Consider the following 20,970-nt stretch of genomic DNA (forward strand, 5'->3'; position numbering starts at 1 on the left):
GGGGAAGAACAACCAGTGCTGTGGGGCAGTCAGTCTAAAATATCTGGGTCAGCTCCTAAAGGGTGAATTAGTAATGTATGCAGATTGTTTTTGGTGTTCATATCTACGTATGACCTTTATGTGTGGATCCAGGTGATTTAATCTGGCTGCACCTATGTGAATAGGAAATACAAGGTTGGCAAGTGATACCAACATACAAAGCTTTATTTCCCCGTTATAGTACCTCTTACATTACCTGTACATATTTATTTATTTATATAACATATAATTCCAATATTACGTATTTTCCTGGCAGAGAGAGGGTTTACCCACAATGGGCAACGGGATGTTATACTTTATGGATGATGCAACAGACAGGATATTCAGGATAGTCAGTCTATTCTTTATTCAACATTTAAAGAGAAGAACACCAATCCAAAATAAAAACTGAATTCATTATTAATATTTCTAAAGCTGATCGAGGTTTGTACCTGATAAAAGCACTGACCTCAGTTTTCTCACTTAGGTCTCGCCAAGAGGGCGTATTGAATAAATTAGACATGGAGCTATGTTTCATCATGAAATTCCAATTCCAAGCCGATATATCTGAATTATGGGCTAACTGAAATATACAATGCTGAACATGTCCAGGGGGGTCAGAGGGGGGGAGGGGTGAATATTCTGAATAAGTTGAGCCAAAAAAATACCGGTAATTAGATTTTATTCACACATCAAGTGAGAAGTGATCAATGAGGAGAAAACAGGAGGAGTAGTAAAATAAATTCTATATTTATATATTACATACAATAACCTCGCCATTGGGGTTTGGAGGGGCCTGCTTGCCAGCCTTTTGCCCCAGGATTATGGGTCCTGCAAAAAGACAGGCTAAAAAAATGACTTCCATGGGAAATGTGCCTCTTCCCCTCCCCCTTTTTCCTGTCCTATTGTTCTCCAGCAGGGTGTTGTCCCAGGGACACTGCCAGACCAGTTGAAACTCAATCTCCCATCAGCCCTTGCTATCGTTTACTCCATGGCGATCCAACTGTATTCGTGAGATCTGAGTGCTTTTCAGACATATTGAGCGCTCAGATCCAAGCTATCTGGGGATATGTTGGACATATAGGTTAAACATTGTATTATAAGAGTTATGTATTTTTATGTGGTTTTTGTAACAGTTTTTGACTTTGAGATATTTCCTGTACCTGGAGATAATTTTTACCACAGCCACTTAAGCCAATTATCTCAAGGATAGAGGAGAAGATAGACCGGCCACACAGCCTAAATCTGTGGAACTATTTTGGACATGAAAGCCATGCTTGCGGTTGGTCAAATATTACTTCCAGGAATTTCCTGAACCCCTGCTCTGATCTGGGTGATTTTTGGATATGTTGTTCACCCAGATCAGGGATATCCAGGGTTGTATCTATGGGGATATGTGGTGTTTTCTGTGTTTTGTGAAAAATTTGTGTTTTCTGCCTGTGGGTAATTGAGTTAGTCCATTGTGTTTGTTAATTGTATCACAGGCAGAGGGGAGGGTTTGTGAACATTATCTGGGAGTGTCTATCTGTACAAACCTGTTTTGATTGGCTTTGTAACTTTGTATCCTGTGTTCCACAAGGTCCACGTGGGTGGTAATCTTGTGGGAAAAACCTGTACATAAGAGACAATAAACCCTCAGACTGCTGAGTTCCTGTTTTACCCTCAACAAAGAGCCTCGTCTCATGTGTGGGGGGAAAGGCTGCATCTACACTGGGGATTGCTACACGCTGTATACTCCCCTGGCTATAATCACTAAGCTCTATCAAGAGGTTCACCCACTGGAGCCTGGAGCCTTGTTGTAGGTCCAGGATGGGTAGGAGACGGCGAGACCCCAACCAAGCTGCGGCGGTTCGTGGGGTCTGCAGTGCTTATGGTGTCAAGTGGAGTGCTTGGAGCCCTTGGGAAACACTAAGAGCATCCATCAACAGAGGTACCCAGTCGGGGTGCCAGGTGATCCATTACATTACATATTTAGTAAATAGACGTTTCCATTTATTGGTTACCTTTTCTCACTAGATCTGAACCAAATGGCAGGAGCATGCTCCTATCAGTGTGATTATATATCCATATTTTTATTATATTTTTTTTGTCAATATTTCTTTATTGAGGCAGTTGAATCAGGGATTACAGAAAAAACTAAAAGGAGTACTATTAGTTCAACACAAATCAAACACTGTGCAGGTAACTCCTAGTTATGACAGTTTTTTTTCTTTAACTATACAGAGAGATACATGATGAATAAACATGTCTAAATGAGTAGGATATGCAAACATTTTGTCTAAAAACAGAGACAAGACATGGTGAGTATTGTGTATGGAAAATCATGCTGTATTAAAGATGCTCAATGGCTCCGAGGAACAAGAACACTAGTGTAACTGATAGCTGGCAGGTATGTGTACAATATATAGCTGTATATAATTAACACTGAATGAGCAAATCTGATCATATAATAACTATTAACTGTGTTATGCTGGTGGGCCTGCTGCTGTAAGCTAGTGTAACTAACAGATCAGGATGATGGCAAAAGAAAATGAAACAAAACTGAAATTATACTGATATCGCAATGGTGTTCCTATAAAACAGATGGCTACGGGGTATGCACGCATCCCAGAGAAACCAGGGTTAATAATATAGAAACATAGAATGTGACGGCAGATAAGAACCATTCGGCCCATCTAGTCTGCCCAATTTTCTAAATACTTTCATTAGTCCCTGGCCTTATCTTATAGTTAGGATAGCCTTATGCCTATCCCACGCATGCTTAAACTCCCTCACTTTGTTAACCTCTACCACTTCAGCTTGAAGGCTTTTCCTTGCATCCACTACCCTCTCAGTAAAGTAATACTTCCTGGTATTATTGTTAAACCTTTGTCCCTCTAATTTAAGACTATGTTCTCTTGTTGTGGTAGTTTTTCTTCTTTTAAATATACTCTCCTCCTTTACTGTGTTGATTCTCTTTATGTATTTAAATGTTTCTATCATATCCCCCCTGTCTCGTCTTTTCTCCAAGCTATACATGTTAGGATCCTTTAACCTTTCCTGGTATGTTTTATCCTGCAATCCATGAATCAGTTTAGTAGCCCTTCTCTGAACTCTCTCTAAAGTAGCAATATCCTTCTGAAGATACGGTCTACAGCACTGCGTACAATCCACCAAGTGAGGTCTCACCAGTGTTCTCTACAATGGCATGAGCACTTCCCTCTTTCTACTGCTAATACCTCTCCCTATACAACCAAGCATTCTGCTAGCATTTCCTGCTGCTCTATTACATTGTCTGCCTAGCTTTAAGTCATCAGAAATAATCACCCCTAAATCCCTTTCCTCAGATGTTGAGGTTAGAACTCTATCAAATATTCTGTACTCTGCCCTTGGGTTTTTACGTCCAAGATGCATTATCTTGCACCTATCCACATTAAATGTCACTTGCCACAACTCCACCATTTTTCTAGTTTACCTAAATCATTTGCCATTTGGCTTATCCCTCCTGGAACATCAACCCTGTTACGTATCTTAGTATCATCAGCAAAAAGACATACCTTACCATCAAGACCTTCTGCAATATCACTAATAAAAACATTAAAGAGAATGGGTCCAAGTACAGATCCCTGAGGTACCCCACTGGTGACAAGCCCATGCTTCGTATATACTCCATTGACTACAACCCTCTGTTTCCTGTCACTCAACCACTGCCTTAACCATTCAACAATATTGGAGTTAAGGAGGAGGTCTAGCGTGGACCACAACCCCTATGTGTTCCGTTACAAATGCTTTCATCTGACACTCGTGCTTGTCTTCAAGCCCCCATAGCTAGACACAGTCCCAGTGAACCAGAACTGACCATGCCACTGGCCCCAGGGATTAAGAAGGGCCCACATGTGATCCCCACTGATCCGGATGCTCACAGCTTCGTGAACAATGTCCCGAGAGGAGCAAAGTGCAGCGAGGCGTTGTTTGTTTCCTCTGGAGAAGTGGGTGAAGGCGTTAGTGGACATCGGCCACCTCAGTGTGCTGGCAAGCACTGGCAGGTCGGGACCCAGCAGCCCAATGATACAAGCCTGTAGATGCTGATATTTTCAGGTGTGGCAGGCTCAGCTTAATTCGGTGGCGACCAGTAGGTAAATTTTGCAGCGGGCGAGATCTCTGATTCTTCTCCTCATGCCTGGTTATTCTGCTCTCCAGTATCAGCCAGAAAGCAGCGAAGATCCGATCCAGCCTCACTTCAATTGATTCCAGTAGGTCTCTCTGTGGCAGGGGTATTTGGAGTATCCACCATCTTGTGCAGGGCAGTATGGTAGGCCTTATGCAGGTAGGTTTGCAGGCTCTCAGGCCCACCCGTATTCTAGTGCCAGTATCCACTGAGCTTTTGCCGGGATAACCCTCACCGTTGCGGAGAAGAAACTGGGACACCTCGCTCGTACTCGTTCTGGCAGTGATATCAGCGGAGAGATCGACTGCCTCTCCCCGTCCGCATCCACGTGCTAGCCACAGCAAAGCAATCGGACTAGGCTGCAAGTCAAGCAGCCAAACACTTCCAGAAGTGCCTCAGGTAAATGCTTGATAACTCCACTGCAACATGTACCGGGTTCAGTGGCGTACACATGACCCATGGGGCCCCGGTGCGAAAATTGATCCGTGGGCCTCCCCCCCCCCTCGCGCTTACTCTGCGCGGGCCGGGGCAGCAACACATGGCGGCGGGCACCTGGTCGCAGGGGTTGCGACCGCGGTATGTACGCCACTGCATGCAGATGCACACACACTTAAAGGACCACTACAGACACCCAGATCACATCAGCTCAATGAAGTGGTCTGGGTGTCAGGTCCCTCTAGTTTTAACCCTGCAGCTGAAAGCATAGCAGTTTCAGAGAAACTGTTATGTTTCACTGAGGGTTAATCCAGCCTCTATTGGCTGTCTCACTGACAGCCGCTAGAGGCGCTTCCGCCATTTTAAGACACTGAACGTCCATAGGAAAGCATTGAGTAATGCTTTCCTATGGGCGGTTTGAATGCGTGCGCGGCTCTTGCCGTGCATGCGCATTCGGAGCTGAGAGGCGGAGGGATCCCCAGCGCCATGGGAGTCCGGCGCTGGAGAAAGGTAAGTGCTGAAGACACACACACACTCTCACGAACAAATGCATACACACTAGCTAACAGACACACACATTTACTGACAAAGACACACTCAGCGGCAGACATACATACACACTCACTTACAAAACATACACTCTCACTGACAAACACACACTCACTAACAGACATCAAACAGACTCACTAACACACACACACACAAACACACTCAGTAACACACTCACTGACACTCACTAGCACACACTCTAACACAAACACTCACACTAACACACACACACACACTAACGCTCACACACACACTAACACACACACACACTAACACTCACTCACACACACACACACACTAACACTCACACACACACTAACACATGTTTTTTTTTTTATTTAATCCCCCCAGCCTCCCTACCTTTTGGAGTGCTGAGGGGATTCCCTGGGGTCCAGTGGTGCTGCTGGGCTCCTGGGGGGGCCGGTCACCCGGCGGGCTGGCTGGTCCTGCGGGCGCGCGAGGGAGCACTCTCCCCTGAGTGCTTCCTCTTCAGCTCCCTCGCGCGCCGCGTACTGATACCGGCGCCGGAAGATGACGTCATCTTCCGGCTCCGGTATCAGTGCGGTGCTCGAGGGAGCTGAAGAGGAAGCACTCAGGGGAGAGTGCTCCCTCGCGCACCCTCCGGCCGCGGGTGTAAGCAGGGCCAGCCTCGGGGGGCCCAGAGCGCACATACCGGGTCGCAGGGGCGGCCGGGCCCCCTGGTGGGCCGGGCCCGGTCGCAGCCGCGACCCCTGCGACCCCGGTATGTACGCCACTGACCGGGTTCACGGTTTATAATACAGGAGAAACACACTTTTGGAGAGTTTTAGCTTGGAGCTTACACTACGTGCGACCACTCAGCATGGCTGTCAAGCCCCGCTCCCCCCATATTTATATTATGTTTATATATTGCAGCACACTGGTTGGCTCATTTTCGTGCATTTTTGGTTTGCTCTGCTGATTTCAGTATCAAAGTGACAAGCTGAAGCAACACCCGACTGAATTTGAATTTATTTTTAGAGGGGAGGCATGGAGCCATATCCGCAGGTCCTGTGTGAGATCCTCACTCAGCAATAACTGCTATATCCCAAAACAAGGCAGTGGGAGTACATAACGTGTAGACATGTTTACTATCCATTTGATATAAAAATGATGCTTCTACATTCCAAATGTCATGTCTGACGTACGTGTCACAGCCATTGTTTTTGTGACAGGTGTAAGAGATTCAGTTTGCCTGGCTATCACAATGTCTCTGAGATTGCTGTAATGTTATGAGTGAAATTGGGTCACAGGTGACGTGTCAGTTAGAAAAGTCACAGAATGATAGAGATATACGGAATAAAAACTGTTAAATGCCTAATCGGGCGATCTATTCACAGATCTCGTTTTCTGCGCTAATTCAGACGAGGCCCAGTTGTATACAACAAAACACATGGATGTGAATTCAGCCCTGCCGTCAAATCATTTCAATTTAAACGAGCTCAATGCTCCACATAAAACATACTCTGTTAAATAGACCATTTACAATGTATTAACATTGCAGGCAGATTTTTGCTGAACTTTTAAATTCTCACTCTTTGCATCAGCCCGGTGTGAGAAGAATGTGCTGAATGTTTCCTCAATACTGGAAAGACTTGCTTAATGGGAAAAAAGAAAGGTTCTAAAGAACAGACAGTTTGAGCAGTGTCTCACCTGTAGGCTTTTTGATGTGGCCCCTTACCTGTTGGCCAAGTAATATAAGCTTTAACCTATAGGCTATTTGTACATGCCCTATACCTGTAGGCTATATGATATAAATTTTAACCTATAGGTTATATAATTTACCTGTAGGCTATATTATATAAACGTTAAGCTATAGGCTATTTGTACAGGCACTTTACCTGTAGGCTATATTATATAAACGTTAAGCTATAGGCTATTTGTACAGGCACTTTACCTGTAGGCTATATTATATAAACGTTAAGCTATAGGCTATTTGTACAGGCACTTTACCTGTAGGCTATATTATATAAACGTTAAGCTATAGGCTATTTGTACAGGCACATTACCTGTAGGCTATATGATATAAACGTTAGCCCATTGGCTATTGGTACAGGCCCTTTACCTGTAGGCTATATGATATAAACTTTAAGCTATAGGCTATTTGTACAGGCCCTTTTCCTGTAGGCTATATGATATAAACGTTAGCCCATTGGCTATTGGTACAGGCCCTTTACCTGTAGGCTATATGATATAAACTTTAACCCATAGGCTATTTGTATAGGCCCTTTGGATGTAGGCTATATGATATAAACATTAACCCATAGGCTGTTTGTATTGTTCCCTTACCTGTAGGGCACGTGATCAGAGGCCCCACATGTAGGCTATTTGATTAAGGTTCTCACCTGTAGGCTATTTGATCAGATCTATTACCTGTAGGCTATTTAATGAAACCCCTCAATTGCACGTTATTTAACCAGGGCTCGTACCTGCGATATTTGTTATTTTAAGGTTAAGAATGTTAAGAGAGTTCAGGTTTGGGTTTAGGGAATTTAGGGTTAGAGATTTTAAAATTAAGGTTACAGATTTAATTATTACTATTTTAGGGTTACGGTTAGTGATTTTAATGGTTGAAGTTTAAATAAGTGATTTTAAATTCAAGGATTTTAGAATTAAGGATTTTAAGATTAAATATTTTATGGTTAAGGATATATGATTTTAGGTTTTGTGTTCCACAGAAAATGGCTGCCCTAATCGCTATCTTGGGAATTAATATCAGGCCACCAAATACCTGTACATCTGTACATATTGTTTGCAGGTTATAATTGCATTTAATTAGACTTGGAGATTCAGTTTGGCTGAACTTCCGAAACAAATGTATCTTATATAACGAATCAACCAAATAGCGGAAATAGCACATGGTGAGCTGTTTTGGTTATTCAGCATTCGGGTTTGGTGGCATGTTTAAGTTGTTGAGTACAATTTGAGTTGTTAAGTTTTGTTAAAAGGACACTATAGTTAGTTATATTTTTTCCTCAATTTTAGAGCTTCTTTGGTAACTTTTGGTAAAGCTCAGATCTGAACCAAATATTTTTAAAACAGGATTCTTTGAACAGGAAAATTTTGAAAAATGTTAACAAAATCAATTAGTAATAACCAAAACATTAACCTCTACCAAGAAGAATGCATAACAATTGAATGGAGGATAATTAGAGTTGCAGTTGGGTGCTTATGGACGTATATCCTCATGCTAAGAACAAAATATTTTCCTGTAGATTTACTTCCTTCTATAACTCGATTAACCTTATTTAACATTATGGACCTCTCCAGGGAAATGATTTACTGAGATTTCAAACATTTTCTCTTTATGTGCTAAATAGGACAACGGATTTGGGAGATAATCTGTTCTTATCAAGATGATCACGAATCTCCCCACTTTTACTAAAACAGAAGGCTTAAATGTTGTCAGCTATCAAACGCACAGCGGTCCATTACTTCATACAACTCTTTAATCATTTACTGATCTGTCAGGGATTCTACAGTTTACCATTTACAAACAAAGGAAAAGTCTCACGCTTTTCCCATAACTTTGTAACCCAGTTTTGAGCTAATAAAGTTTGACAAAGTCTCCGCAATGTACTCTTTAGATGCTAAATAGTTTCACAGCCACAAAATGTGTTATTTTAAAGTCTAACTGTTTAATTATTAACTTATTAACTGTCAATTATATCAATATAACAAATGAATATAATACTTATTAATCCTAAACAGATGTAAAAGGCTTAACATATGAGTAAGTGATACTTGAAACAGTAGCAAAAGCTGCTCTCAATTATCTTAAAATGTAAAAATAAAAGAAACTCTATCGCCACAGGTATATATGCACATTCAACCTATACATAACGCTGGCATAATCACCAGCAACTAAACGTGTGATTTGTTCCAAATCAAACACAACAAAATAAACCAAAATTAGTTGATCCAAAACCCAATTTTTTTGGAGTCATTTTTATTAGAATAGCAAATTAGGGACAGAACAATTGAAATAAATTGAAATTGCACAATTAAGAAAAGGGCTTTTCGTCTTATTTTCCTCTTTCAACACTTTAGTCGATAGCTCCTTAAAGTGGCACTGTCATTTTAACCCCTTAGTGACCAGAACACTTTAAATTTTCTTACTGTTAAAGGGACACTATAGGCACCTTAACAACTTTAGCTTAATGAAGCAGTTTTGGTGTATAGAACATGCCCCATGCAGCTTCACTGCTCAATCCTCTGCCATTTAGGAGTTAAATCCCTTTGTTTATGAACCCTAGTCACACCTCCATGCATGTGACTTGCACAGCCTTCCATAAACACTTCCTGTAAAGAGAACACTAGTTAGGCTTTCTTTATTGCAAGTTCTGTTTAATTAAGATTTCCTTGTCCCCTGCTATGTTAATAGCTTGGTAGACCCTGCAAGAGCCTCCTGTGTGTGATTAAAGTTCAATTTAGAGATTGAGATACAATTATTTAAGGTAAATTACATCTGTTTGAAAGTGAAACCAGTTTTTTTTTTTCATGCAGGCACTGTCAATCATAGCCAGGGGAGGTGTGGCTAGGGCTGCATAAACAAAAACAAAGTGATTTAACTCCTAAATGACAGTGAATTGAGCAGTGAAATTGCAGGGGAATGATCTATACACTAAAACTGCTTTATTTAGCTAAAGTAATTTAGGTGACTATAGTGTTCCTTTGAGCACCAGGGCTGTTTTTAAAAACATTTTGTGGTATACCTATAATTTTCCTCTTACTCATTTACTGTATCCACACATATTATATACATTTATTCTCGCCATTAAATGGTATTTCTAAAGATACCATTATTTTCATCATATCATATAATTTACTATGAATAAAATTATAAAATATGGATTGAAAATGTAAAAAACACACTTTTTCTAACTTTGACCCCAAAGATCTGTTACGCATCTACAACCGCCAAAAAACACCCATGCTAAATAGTTTCTAAATTTTGTCCTGAGTTTAGAAATACCCAATGTTAACATGTTCTTAGCTTTGTTTTGAAAGTTATAGGGCTATAAGTACAAGTAACTTTGCTGTTTCCAAACCATTTTTTTTTTTATTTTTCAAAATGAACGCACGTTACTTTGTAACACTGATATCTGTCAGTAAGGCCTCCTTACGAGTTGGCTCCTCAATTACTTGTTTTAGAGACAATCCCAGTAGGGAGTTTAGAATATGTGTGCTCCTGGCACAAGTAGCTATTTTGGTTTTCCAGTTCACATCAGGAAGATTAAAGTCACCCATGATGATAACTTCCCCCTTTATTGTCATTTTAGCTATTTCTTCAACTAGTACATTATCTAACTCTTCAATTTGGCCTGGGGGCCTATAAATCACACCTACACGAACTACTGTGTGATTACCAAATTCTAACGTAACCCAAACGGACTCTATGTTCACCTCACTACATTTTATTAGAATAGATTTTATGCTATTCTTTACATACAGGGCCACCCCTCCCCCTTCCATGCCTTCCCTGTCTTTTCTATATAAAGAGTACCCTGGTATTGCTATGTCCCAGTCATTTTTCTCATTATACCATGTCTCAGTAACAGCGACTAAATCTACACTATCAGTTGCCATTATTGCCACAAGTTCATGGATCTTATTCCCTAAACTGCGAGCATTTGTAGACATGACTCTAAGCTTATCTTTTTTTTAACACACTCGCTACAGTTACTTTCTGTTTTTGTTTTGCGGGGCAATTGGATTGATGTTTTATCACCCTTTTGCCCCCCCTCCTAGTTTAAATACTTCCTAGCAAAACCTCTAAACTGCTCACTGAGAATATTTGTTCCCTTTTGAGAAAGATGCAAACCATCTTTTTTTGTACAGTTTCTTACCATTCCAAATAGAGCTACCATGAGAAATGCTATTTTATTTTATTTTTGCATTTCCTAATTTGCCATTTTGACTTAATTTAATCAATTTACTTTATTGTATTTATTTCTTTTGTTTTCCCTTTTTTTATTTCTTTGTTTGTTTAAACACCTTCTTGCAGTGCCTATGGGTATGCCTATGTGCTAGGGCCATCTGGTCCAATACCATGAGTTCCTCTGTTGGCTTCTCTCGTTTGATGCTGTTTCTATGCCTGTCTAACAAACGTTAATAAAGTTTTTTTTTTATCGCTTTTGAAAGCAATGGTGTTGCATGCTTTTTAATCTCAAGCCCAGTTTTGGTTCCTTGTTTAAGTTTGGAGTTGTATTCATTCCTGCTGACCAGTTCTCTGGAGCCATCAGCAACCTGTTCTTTGGACTTAATAAATATTACAGTATATTTCTGCTATTATCCAGTCTTAAACACATACGGTTTGTCGTAGAAAGATAGACAGGTAGATAGATAGACAGACAGATTGATATATAGATAGATCGATAGATAGATATAAATAGAGATAGATAGATATAGAGATAGATAGATAGATAGATAGATAGATAGGTAGGTAGACAGAGGGATAGATAGATCGATAGATATAAATAGAGATAGATAGATATAAATAGAGATAGATATATAGATAGATAGATAGATAGATAGATATAGAGATAGATAGATAGATAGATAGATAGATAGATAGATAGATAGATAGATAGGTAGACAGAGGGATAGATAGATAGATAGATAGATAGATAGATAGATCGATAGATAGAAATAGAGATCGATAGATAGATAGATAGATAGATAGATAGATAGATAGATAGATATAGAAATAGAGATAAATAGATAGATAGATAGATAGATAGATAGAGATAGAAATAGAGATAGATAGATAGATAGATAATTGTATTTCTTGTTACAATGTATCAGGAATTTCATTGCTAGATTTTTACGTTTCAGATTTTAAGAAACATTCTGATGACCTTGTGATAAATCAGGCCGCTGTGAAAGGTCCACTAGGAGTGAGAAAGGGATTGTTTCAGGGGACTCAGGAGAACAGAAATCATTATTTTTTTCATTTATAGCTTCAGCGGTCCGTGAGATAATAATGCTGGAGTGAAATCTAAAAATTAGGGCCCTGACACAGTCTAATATATTCCTATCTATCACGCTTACCCAAAGTAACATTATATGACTCTGAAAAAAAGATTATTCTGTGTGTTTTTATTGATCGGGAGACTAACTGTACTCAGAGCAAATAAGAAGTATATATTTTGTTACAACCAGCTCACATTTCCCGGCTCATTTAAACTCAACTCAATGAATCTGATTTTCACTGAAATTCATTGCTACTTGGTGCTCACTAATCCTTGTTTTCTTCTGAGTAACTCATAGGGTGTTTTTACATACTCAAACCGGAATTAGAAAAACAACATATACGGTAAATCATGTGTAGGAGGCAAAAAAAAATTAATGTTTCTCAAGGGACAGAGTCAAGCAGAGGAAAATAGGATTCGGTTGTAATTTTTAATAAGGTTGTAAGGTTAGCAGAAAGGAATGGAGCACAGATTGGAAAGTAGAAAGGGGTAAGGCAGGAGAACGCATAGGTTAATGGAGGCCGTCTACTTGCAGAAATAAATAGAATATGGAGGACGAAAAATGCGGAGTTTGACAAAGAATAATTGGGATAAAACCTTCAGATGTGAAAAGGAGGTATTAAGAAGATCTAAGGAAAAGAAACAAAGAAAGACTAGAATCATGGAAAAATAAGTTTTAATATTGACCTATTTTATCTTTCGTATTGGCTTAGTAAAAGACAGAAAAAAAATTCATTAAAAATAAAAACAAGGCCTAATCAATTTACATTTCTGGTTTGTTATCTATGATAGTCTTGAATATACTTGCACATAGTAATCAATAATAATTGATTGTTAATAAAACACATATATTCCCCCTATATGCCTCAGCTTCTAGTTTTTGGAACATCACAAATCTGTGCCAGAAGGGAATGTAATACTTTATGTTCTTTAAGAATATAGTCATATTTCATAGTGCGCTCTGCCTACCTCTTGGAGGGTGGAGGAGAAATGGATCTCTTGTAGGTTGAATGAAGACTTGCATTGCAGAGTAACAGTCAGAATCACTCCTAGACACCCCAAGTGAAGGCTGGCTGCTTGGAACATCTCAGGATTGGATGACTGCGAGCATTCTATGACCTCCCCGGAAGCTGTCATCAAAGTTAGAGCCACCACCTGTTAAAATAAAAATCTAACCTTAATAAACCATTAATGGACTCCACAAAATATTCCGGCAATTTGTAATTTATGTCTGTGCTGGAAATCGCCATTAATATTTGAACGTCTAATTCCAACTCTGAGAAAAAATACGAATTAGAGATTCATTGTTATCGCAACTTGTTGTATGTTGCTGCAGCGTTTGAAACCACTGATATGCACATTTATTACATTAAAGCAATAAAGTTAACAGAACTAAGAAGAAACTAGGGTAATAAGTTGTCTGTAAAATGTAATTTCCTTAAAAGACACATGATGCTTGGAAAACCCTATATAATTATATAATAAAAAACACAATCTGACTTATCACAGGTCATCAAATAGATAACCGGTTCTAAAAAAAAATGAGAAAGCTACAATGTATCTTACGTCTTCAGTAAGTGATGTGACCTAGTTATGATGATTGGTGTCTGTATGTGTAGTGGTTTGCTTTGAATTGCCTGTACTGCACATACTGAGTTTAACCCTTTAGCTGCCTGATGTGGAATTCCACTTCCAGCAGCCTCATTGAGGTGTTATTAGCCAGCCCGGATGTACTATTTTGAATTCCGAACACAATCCTATGCACAGAGAGACATTCACTCACACACGGAATGAGCAGCAGGATCAAATCCAACTTCTGCAGATGTCGTAAACCTGCTGCAAAAGAGACCCGGTACTCATTGGGGATGCCCATAAGAGGGCATACCATCGTGAAGCAATTTGCCCCTTTACTAAGGAATGGCCACATGGTACTTCTACCATCAGAAAAGCTACAGTGGTTAAAATTGTTTTAAATAAATTACTTCTAACACATTTACTTGCAGAAAGCATGCTTAGTAGACATGTGCATACGCTTTTGTACGAATGCAATTTTGTCCGAAAATTCGTGTTTTTTCGTATTCATTTACTAAAACATAAACGAAAACCCTACATACGAAATATAATCTAAACGAAAGGGTAAATGCCAAATGCATTGCACTGCGCATGCACACAAAAAAAGCAAGGATGGAGCCGGCAGAGCTACTAGCTCCCTTCTTGTAATAAATATTAATTCCAGCCCTCCCCCCATTAAAACCTATAAGGGTCACTATGACCCCCATATTAAGGTCACTAATTTCCCCCCCAGGTCCCCACCCATGAGCGGCAGGTGGGGGCCCTAATTAATTAAAGGCGGGACCTAATGTCCCCCCTGGTCCCTACCCATGAGCATCAGGGGAGTACCCTAATTAAATAAATAATGGGCGACCTAATGTCCCAACAAGGTCCCCCACATTTCCCACCCATGAGCTGCGGGTGGGTACCCTAAATAAATAAATAATTGGGGGGCTATTATGTCCGCCCCAGGTCCCCAGCCATGACCAGCATGTGGGGACCTTAAATAACTAAATATAACCCCAGGTCGCCACCCATATGAGTGCCACAATTAATAAAGTGATTAGGGGTCCCCAAGCCCCTAGTCACTTCCCCCTCCAATAAAAATACTATTCCTATCCCTCTCACCCTAATAATAGTGAGGGGCAGTCAATAAACTAACACCCTGTAAAATAAAATGTCATACTTACTATTAGATGTCTTCTTTTTTTTCTTTCTTCAGCCCCCAAAAAGGCAAAATAAAAATCCATAATAACCGTCGAACTTATAAAATAAAATAAAAAAAAAACCTGACGCTAAAAAAATGATCCATCTTCAGAGGACACCACGCAGACTAAACTCCGCAGGGCGGGGAAAGGCCTTTAGGAGAAAGCAGAGGTTAGGTTACTCTGGGAGGCCATAAGCTTTCCTAAAGAGATGGGTTTTGAGACACTTTTTAAATGATTGAAGACTAAGGTCGTAGGCAGACTATTCCAAAGGAAAGGAGCCACCCGCGAGAAGTCCTGCAAGCGAGAGTTGGCTGTTCGGGTGCGAGCAGCAGACAGGAGAAAGTCATGGGCCAAGCGGAGAGACCGAGAAGGGGCATACCTGCAGATCTGTGAAGTGATATAGGAGGGGCTAGAATTGGTCAGTGCTTGATAGATGTGGATTAGTACCTCGAATTGACTCTGATAGGATACAGGAAGCCAATGTAAGGACTGACAGAGGGGTGAGGTGTGAGAGAACCGACTTAAGAGGAAAATCAGTCTAGCTGCATCATTCATTACAGACTGTATCGGGGCAATACGACTTGTAGGAAGACCTATTAGAGGAGAGTTACAATAATCCATGCAAAAGATTACTAGAGCATGGCCAAGCTCCTTAGTAGCATCTGTGTGCTTTCTATACAGTCCTATTAATAAGCGCTAGAGGTCTATGTGTACTGAGCCAGTCACACTATACTGGGATAGTCTGTGTGCTTTCTATACAGTCCTATTAATGAGAGCTAGAGGTCTATGTGTACTGAGCCGGTCACAATATGCTGGGATAGTCTGTGTGCTTTCTATACAGACCTATTAATGAGAGCTAGAGGTCTATGTGTACTGAGCCGGTCACACTACGCTAGGATAGTCTGTGTGCTCTCTATACAGTCCTATTAATGAGCGCTAGAGGTCTATGTGTACTGAGCGAGTCACAATATGCTGGGATAGTCTGTGTGCTTTCTATACAGTCCTATTAATTAACCCTGGAGGTCTACGTGTACTGAGCCGGTCACACTATGCTGGGATAGTCTGTGTGCTTTATATACAGTCCTATCAATGAGCGCTAGAGGTTTATGTGTACTGAGCCAGTCACAATATGCTGGGATAGTCTGTGTGCTTTCTATACAGTCCTATTAATTAACCCTGGAGGTCTACATGTACTGAGCCGGTCACACTATGCTGGGATAGTCTGTGTGCTTTATATACAGTCCTATCAATGAGCGCTAGAGGTTTATGTGTACTGAGCCAGTCACAATATGCTGGGATAGTCTGTGTGCTTTCTATACAGTCCTATTAAGGAGCGCTACAGGTCTATGTGTACTGAGTCGGTCACACTATGCTGGGATAGTCTGTGTGCTTTCTATACAGTCCTATTAATGAGAGCTAGAGGTGTATGTGTACTGAACTGGTTACACTATACTGGGATAGTCTGTGCGCTTTCTATACAGTACTATTAATGAGAGCTAGAGGTCTATGTGTACTGAGCCGGTCACACTATGCTGGGATAGTCTGTGCGCTTTCTATACAGCCCTATTAATGAGAGCTAGAGGTCTATGTGTACTGAGCCGGTCACACTATGCTGGGATAGTCTGTGCACTTTCTATACAGTCCTATTAATGAGAGCTAGAGGTCTATGTGTACTGAGCCGGTCACACTATGCTGGGATAGTCTGTGCGCTTTCTATACAGCCCTATTAATGAGAGCTAGAGGTCTATGTGTACTGAGCCGGTCACACTATGCTGGGATAGTCTGTGCGCTTTCTATTCAGTCCTATTAATGAGCGCTAGAGGTCTATGTGTACTGAGCCGGTCACACTATGCTGGGATAGTCTGTGCGCTTTCTATACAGTCCTATTAATGAGCGCTAGAGGTCTATGTGTACTGAGCCAGTCACACTATGCTGGGATAGTCTGTGCGCTTTCTATACAGTCCTATTAATGAGAGCTAGAGGTCTATGTGTACTGAGCCGGTCACACTATACTGGGATAGTCTGTGTGCTTTCTATACAGTCCTATTAATGAGAGCTAGAGGTCTATGTGTACTGAGCCGGTCACACCATGCTGGGATAGTCTGTGTGCTTTCTATACAGTCCTATTAATGAGAGCTAGAGGTCTATGTGTACTGAGCCGGTCACACTATGCTGGGATAGTCTGTGTGCTCTCTATACAGTCCTATTAATGAGAGCTAGAGGTCTATGTGTACTGAGCCGGTCACACTATGCTGGGATAGTCTGTGTGCTTTCTATACAGTCCTATTAATGAGAGCTAGAGGTCTATGTGTACTGAGCCGGTCAAGCTATGCTAGGATTCTGCTCTCTATTTTCCCGCAGTTAATGAGATCTTATGTTTATTGATATAATCTAGTTTTTACGTGATGCTTCTAGGAATAAAATCTAAACTCTCTTTAAAAGTAAAATGACTCCAGTTTATTGCATGACAGGTGCATTACAGCTGAAGAGTTTTCTGGGAAAAGAACAGATAATAAGAGCATTAAAATCCATCAAGTGAGTATTTCATCTCCAGATTTAATTTGTTTTATTTTTATAGCCAGACTTCCACGTGTAGTTAAAGTCTTGTGAATTTACAACCTCATAAGCGTTAACTTTAGAGGGAATACTCACAACACGGTAATTGGAAAAAGGATTATTGCCAAAGTGTTGTACACTAAATAAAAGCACAGTCAGACTGATTGGTGAAATTTAATACAGTTATTGGATAAATACACTGAATGCTAATCCCAGGTCTAATAACCAGGAAGGACTCAGAGCACCATCACTGACTTGATTAAACGTTCATTGCCACGGTATGTGACAAGATGACATTTTAATATCTTCTTAGCATGCAAGTACTGAAGATGAGCCTTTCCTGATTAGGCAGATGGTTTTACCTGGGTACTAAGGATTCCATGCTCAATTCCGGTGTTGTGAGTTCCAGTTCCAATAACTCCTCCTGCAGCTACTTCGGACACTGCGCCGAGACTGCAAGAAAGGAAGGAACGTTACAAATATATTACAACAAATCTACTAATGAAATAATAAAATTAGATTTCTATGTCTCTTTAAAACAAATTTATAGTAGCAGACTCAGAACCTAAAAAAGATCAACATAAACAGAGCAAAACGAAATGCTTATCGATAGTTACTGGATAAAAGATAAAAAAAAAATGTAGATAAGAAAGTAAGCAGATGTATTATAAATAACAGAACAGTGCAGGTCCATTAAAATAGACACGATCCATTAGACCTATAAACAGTGAGCAATGTTGAATAATTTTTTTCAAAGATACAAATTTTGGGGGGAATTTATAATTTGGTCAGAAGTCGGTTCGGCTCAGCTGAATATCGATTCAGTAACCTAATCAGGAGACCCAATTAAAAAGGTGGACTGCACAATATGGCCAAAATATAGATATGGCCAGGAAATGTACATAATATTATGTTAATATAATATATATAATATATAATATAATGTTAATATAATATATAATATAATGCTAATATAATATATAATATAATGCTAATATATATTATATATAATATTTTGTTAATATATATAATATAAGTTATATAATATATATGATATATTATGATAACATTATATTATATATTATAGTAACATTATGTTATATATATTATATATTGTATATATATATTATTAATTTATTATATATATATTACATTAACATTATATGATATATATATATATATATATATTAACATTATATTATATATGATATAATATATTAATATAATACATAATATAATGTTAATATAATATAATGTTAATATAATGTGTGTGTGTATATATATATATATATATATATATATATATTTGTGGTCAGTTAATTAGTGACTGTGAAATACCATATGATTGGTTAAAGTCAGTGAGGTGTGCAGGAACCGACGTAGGGGGTAGGCTTGTAAAAAAGAGGGCACCCCGAAGGTATTGTGTGAATATGAGAGAGTGCGGTGGGTGAGGTGAACAGCAGACGTCACGGCAAAGGTAAGGAGAGGGGAGTAGCGTTTTATAGGAACGCTAACTCCTCCTACAAATACAGGCCAACGGTCTTAAACTTGTGGTCAGTTAATTAGTGTCTGTGAAATACCATATGATTGGTTAAAGTCGGTGAGGTGTGCTGGAACCGACGTAGGGGGTAGGCCTGTAAAAAAAGAGGACAAAAAGATTGCAGAAAAACACACTTTATTCTTTACATAATTATGATACAAGAATCTTAAATGCTTGTCTTAACTCTTTCTCTGGGTGTGGTATGTATCTAGGGTATATAGCAGATTCCCAACGCCCTAATTTCTTAATTATGTGAACTGGTGTATTAGTACTGGACACGGCTGATGTGGTCCCAGCCTAATTTAATGCATAGTGTACGAATATAAAACATGAACTTGGTAGTAGTGTAAAAAGCGGAGAGTGGCTGGGACTATCTTTGATCTGTGCTAAGTAAGTGTCTAGGACTTTAACCGGGCACCAGTTATTCCCAGTCGGGTAGAAGTGTATTTCAACGGGATGGCCTGTTTGTCTGGTCTTTGAATGTCGGAGTGATAGGATGTAATGGTCATTTACCTTTTTTAAATCATCTTTGATGAGACATAATTGATTGCCTGATAGTGTTGCAATCGTGAATTCTCTAGGCCAGGGCTATCCAACCTGCGGCCCCCAGATGTTGCTGAACTACAACTCCCATGATTATTTAAATTAAAAAGATAGCCAGGGAATCATAAAATGCTATATACATAGAGGTTTTTATAACTAGGTTTGTGCAAGGTTCAAATGGTATCGTGTCCAGTTTGTCAGATAATTCCCGGAATTTCTCCCCATCTATGGGTAGACGTTTGTTTGTAGTGTGATGATCAAGTTTATTTATGCCTTTTAATATATTTTATATCGGGTAAGTACTGAGGAAGGGAGCATGGTCTGGAATGGCGGTCAAGACGTGATGCTGTATGCCAGACAGGTAAAGTTTAGTCGTATTGTATGAAAGTTTGAGTTGAAGGTGTCAAAAAGCAGCAAATGCGACCATGGTTTGAACTGAATAGTCATGTAAGTTGAATTCTACTGAGAACCTTTGGAAGACGGTCATGGCTCTGTCGTATGTTCTCTTGGTATTCGCGAATAAGGCTACGTGAGCCAATTCATAACCGTGTGCAAAAACCTGAGCTAATCCAGGATTAACTTGTCAAAATCCGGGGTTTGGGTTGGGTATTTGTCGGCAGTTGGGTGGATGCTGAAGAATTCCTGTAATTTACAACGGGACAAAGCGTCAGCAGCGGAGTTAGAGTAGCCTGGGATGTGTTCGCAATATAGAAAGAATTAAAAGGTGGCTGCTAACGCGGACGTCATGGCAAACAGCGGACATCATGGCAAAGGTAAGGAGAGGGGAGTAGCGTTTTATAGGAACGCTAACTCCTCCCACAAGCACAGGTCAAAAGCCTTAAACATGTCTTTTTCCACGTGTCCCACACTGACTGCTCCCGGTCCTGTAAACACCTGGGTGCCAACTCCGACCTTTAGAATATATAAAACCTTGTTGAAGTGCACTCACAGGACTAAATAGTATTATTCAATCGTGCTTGTTTATTGAAGCATCAAATATTACAAAAAAGTGTCGACGTTTCAGTCATATGTGGACTTTTTTCAAGACTTTTTTCAAGTCTTGAAAAAAGTCCAGATATGACTGAAATGTCGACACTTTTTTGTAATATTTGATGCTTCAATAAACAAACACAATTGAATAATACTATTGAGTCCTTTGAGTGCACTTCAACAAGGTTTTATATATATATATATATATATATATATATATATATATAATATATAATATAATGTTAATTTAATAGACAAAATATATAATATAATGTTAATATAATATATATAATATATAATATAATGCTAATTTAATAGACAAAATATATAATATAATGTTAATATAATATATAATATATAATATAATGCTAATATAATGTTGATATAATATATAATATAATGTTAGTTATATATTTTGCAGTAAACTGCTAAGAGCATTTT

The 20,970-nt window shown here is 39.4% G+C and overlaps 1 protein-coding gene across 1 annotated transcript in view; it reads right to left on the bottom strand.

Moving 5' to 3' along the window:
• LOC134585389 (L-gulonolactone oxidase-like) overlaps window positions 1-20,970 on the bottom strand; it is a 160,057-nt gene that overhangs the window by 97,100 nt on the left and 41,987 nt on the right. The window contains exons 5-6 of the mRNA XM_063440797.1: window positions 17,819-17,909; window positions 13,111-13,296 (exon numbers count right to left, since the gene is read on the bottom strand). Coding sequence (XP_063296867.1) covers window positions 13,111-13,296; window positions 17,819-17,909 — 277 coding nt within the window. The remainder of the gene's footprint in view (window positions 1-13,110; window positions 13,297-17,818; window positions 17,910-20,970) is intronic.

The sequence above is a fragment of the Pelobates fuscus genome, chromosome 2 (genome assembly GCF_036172605.1).
Source record: "Pelobates fuscus isolate aPelFus1 chromosome 2, aPelFus1.pri, whole genome shotgun sequence".
In the NCBI taxonomy this organism is placed as follows: Eukaryota; Metazoa; Chordata; class Amphibia; order Anura; family Pelobatidae; genus Pelobates; species Pelobates fuscus.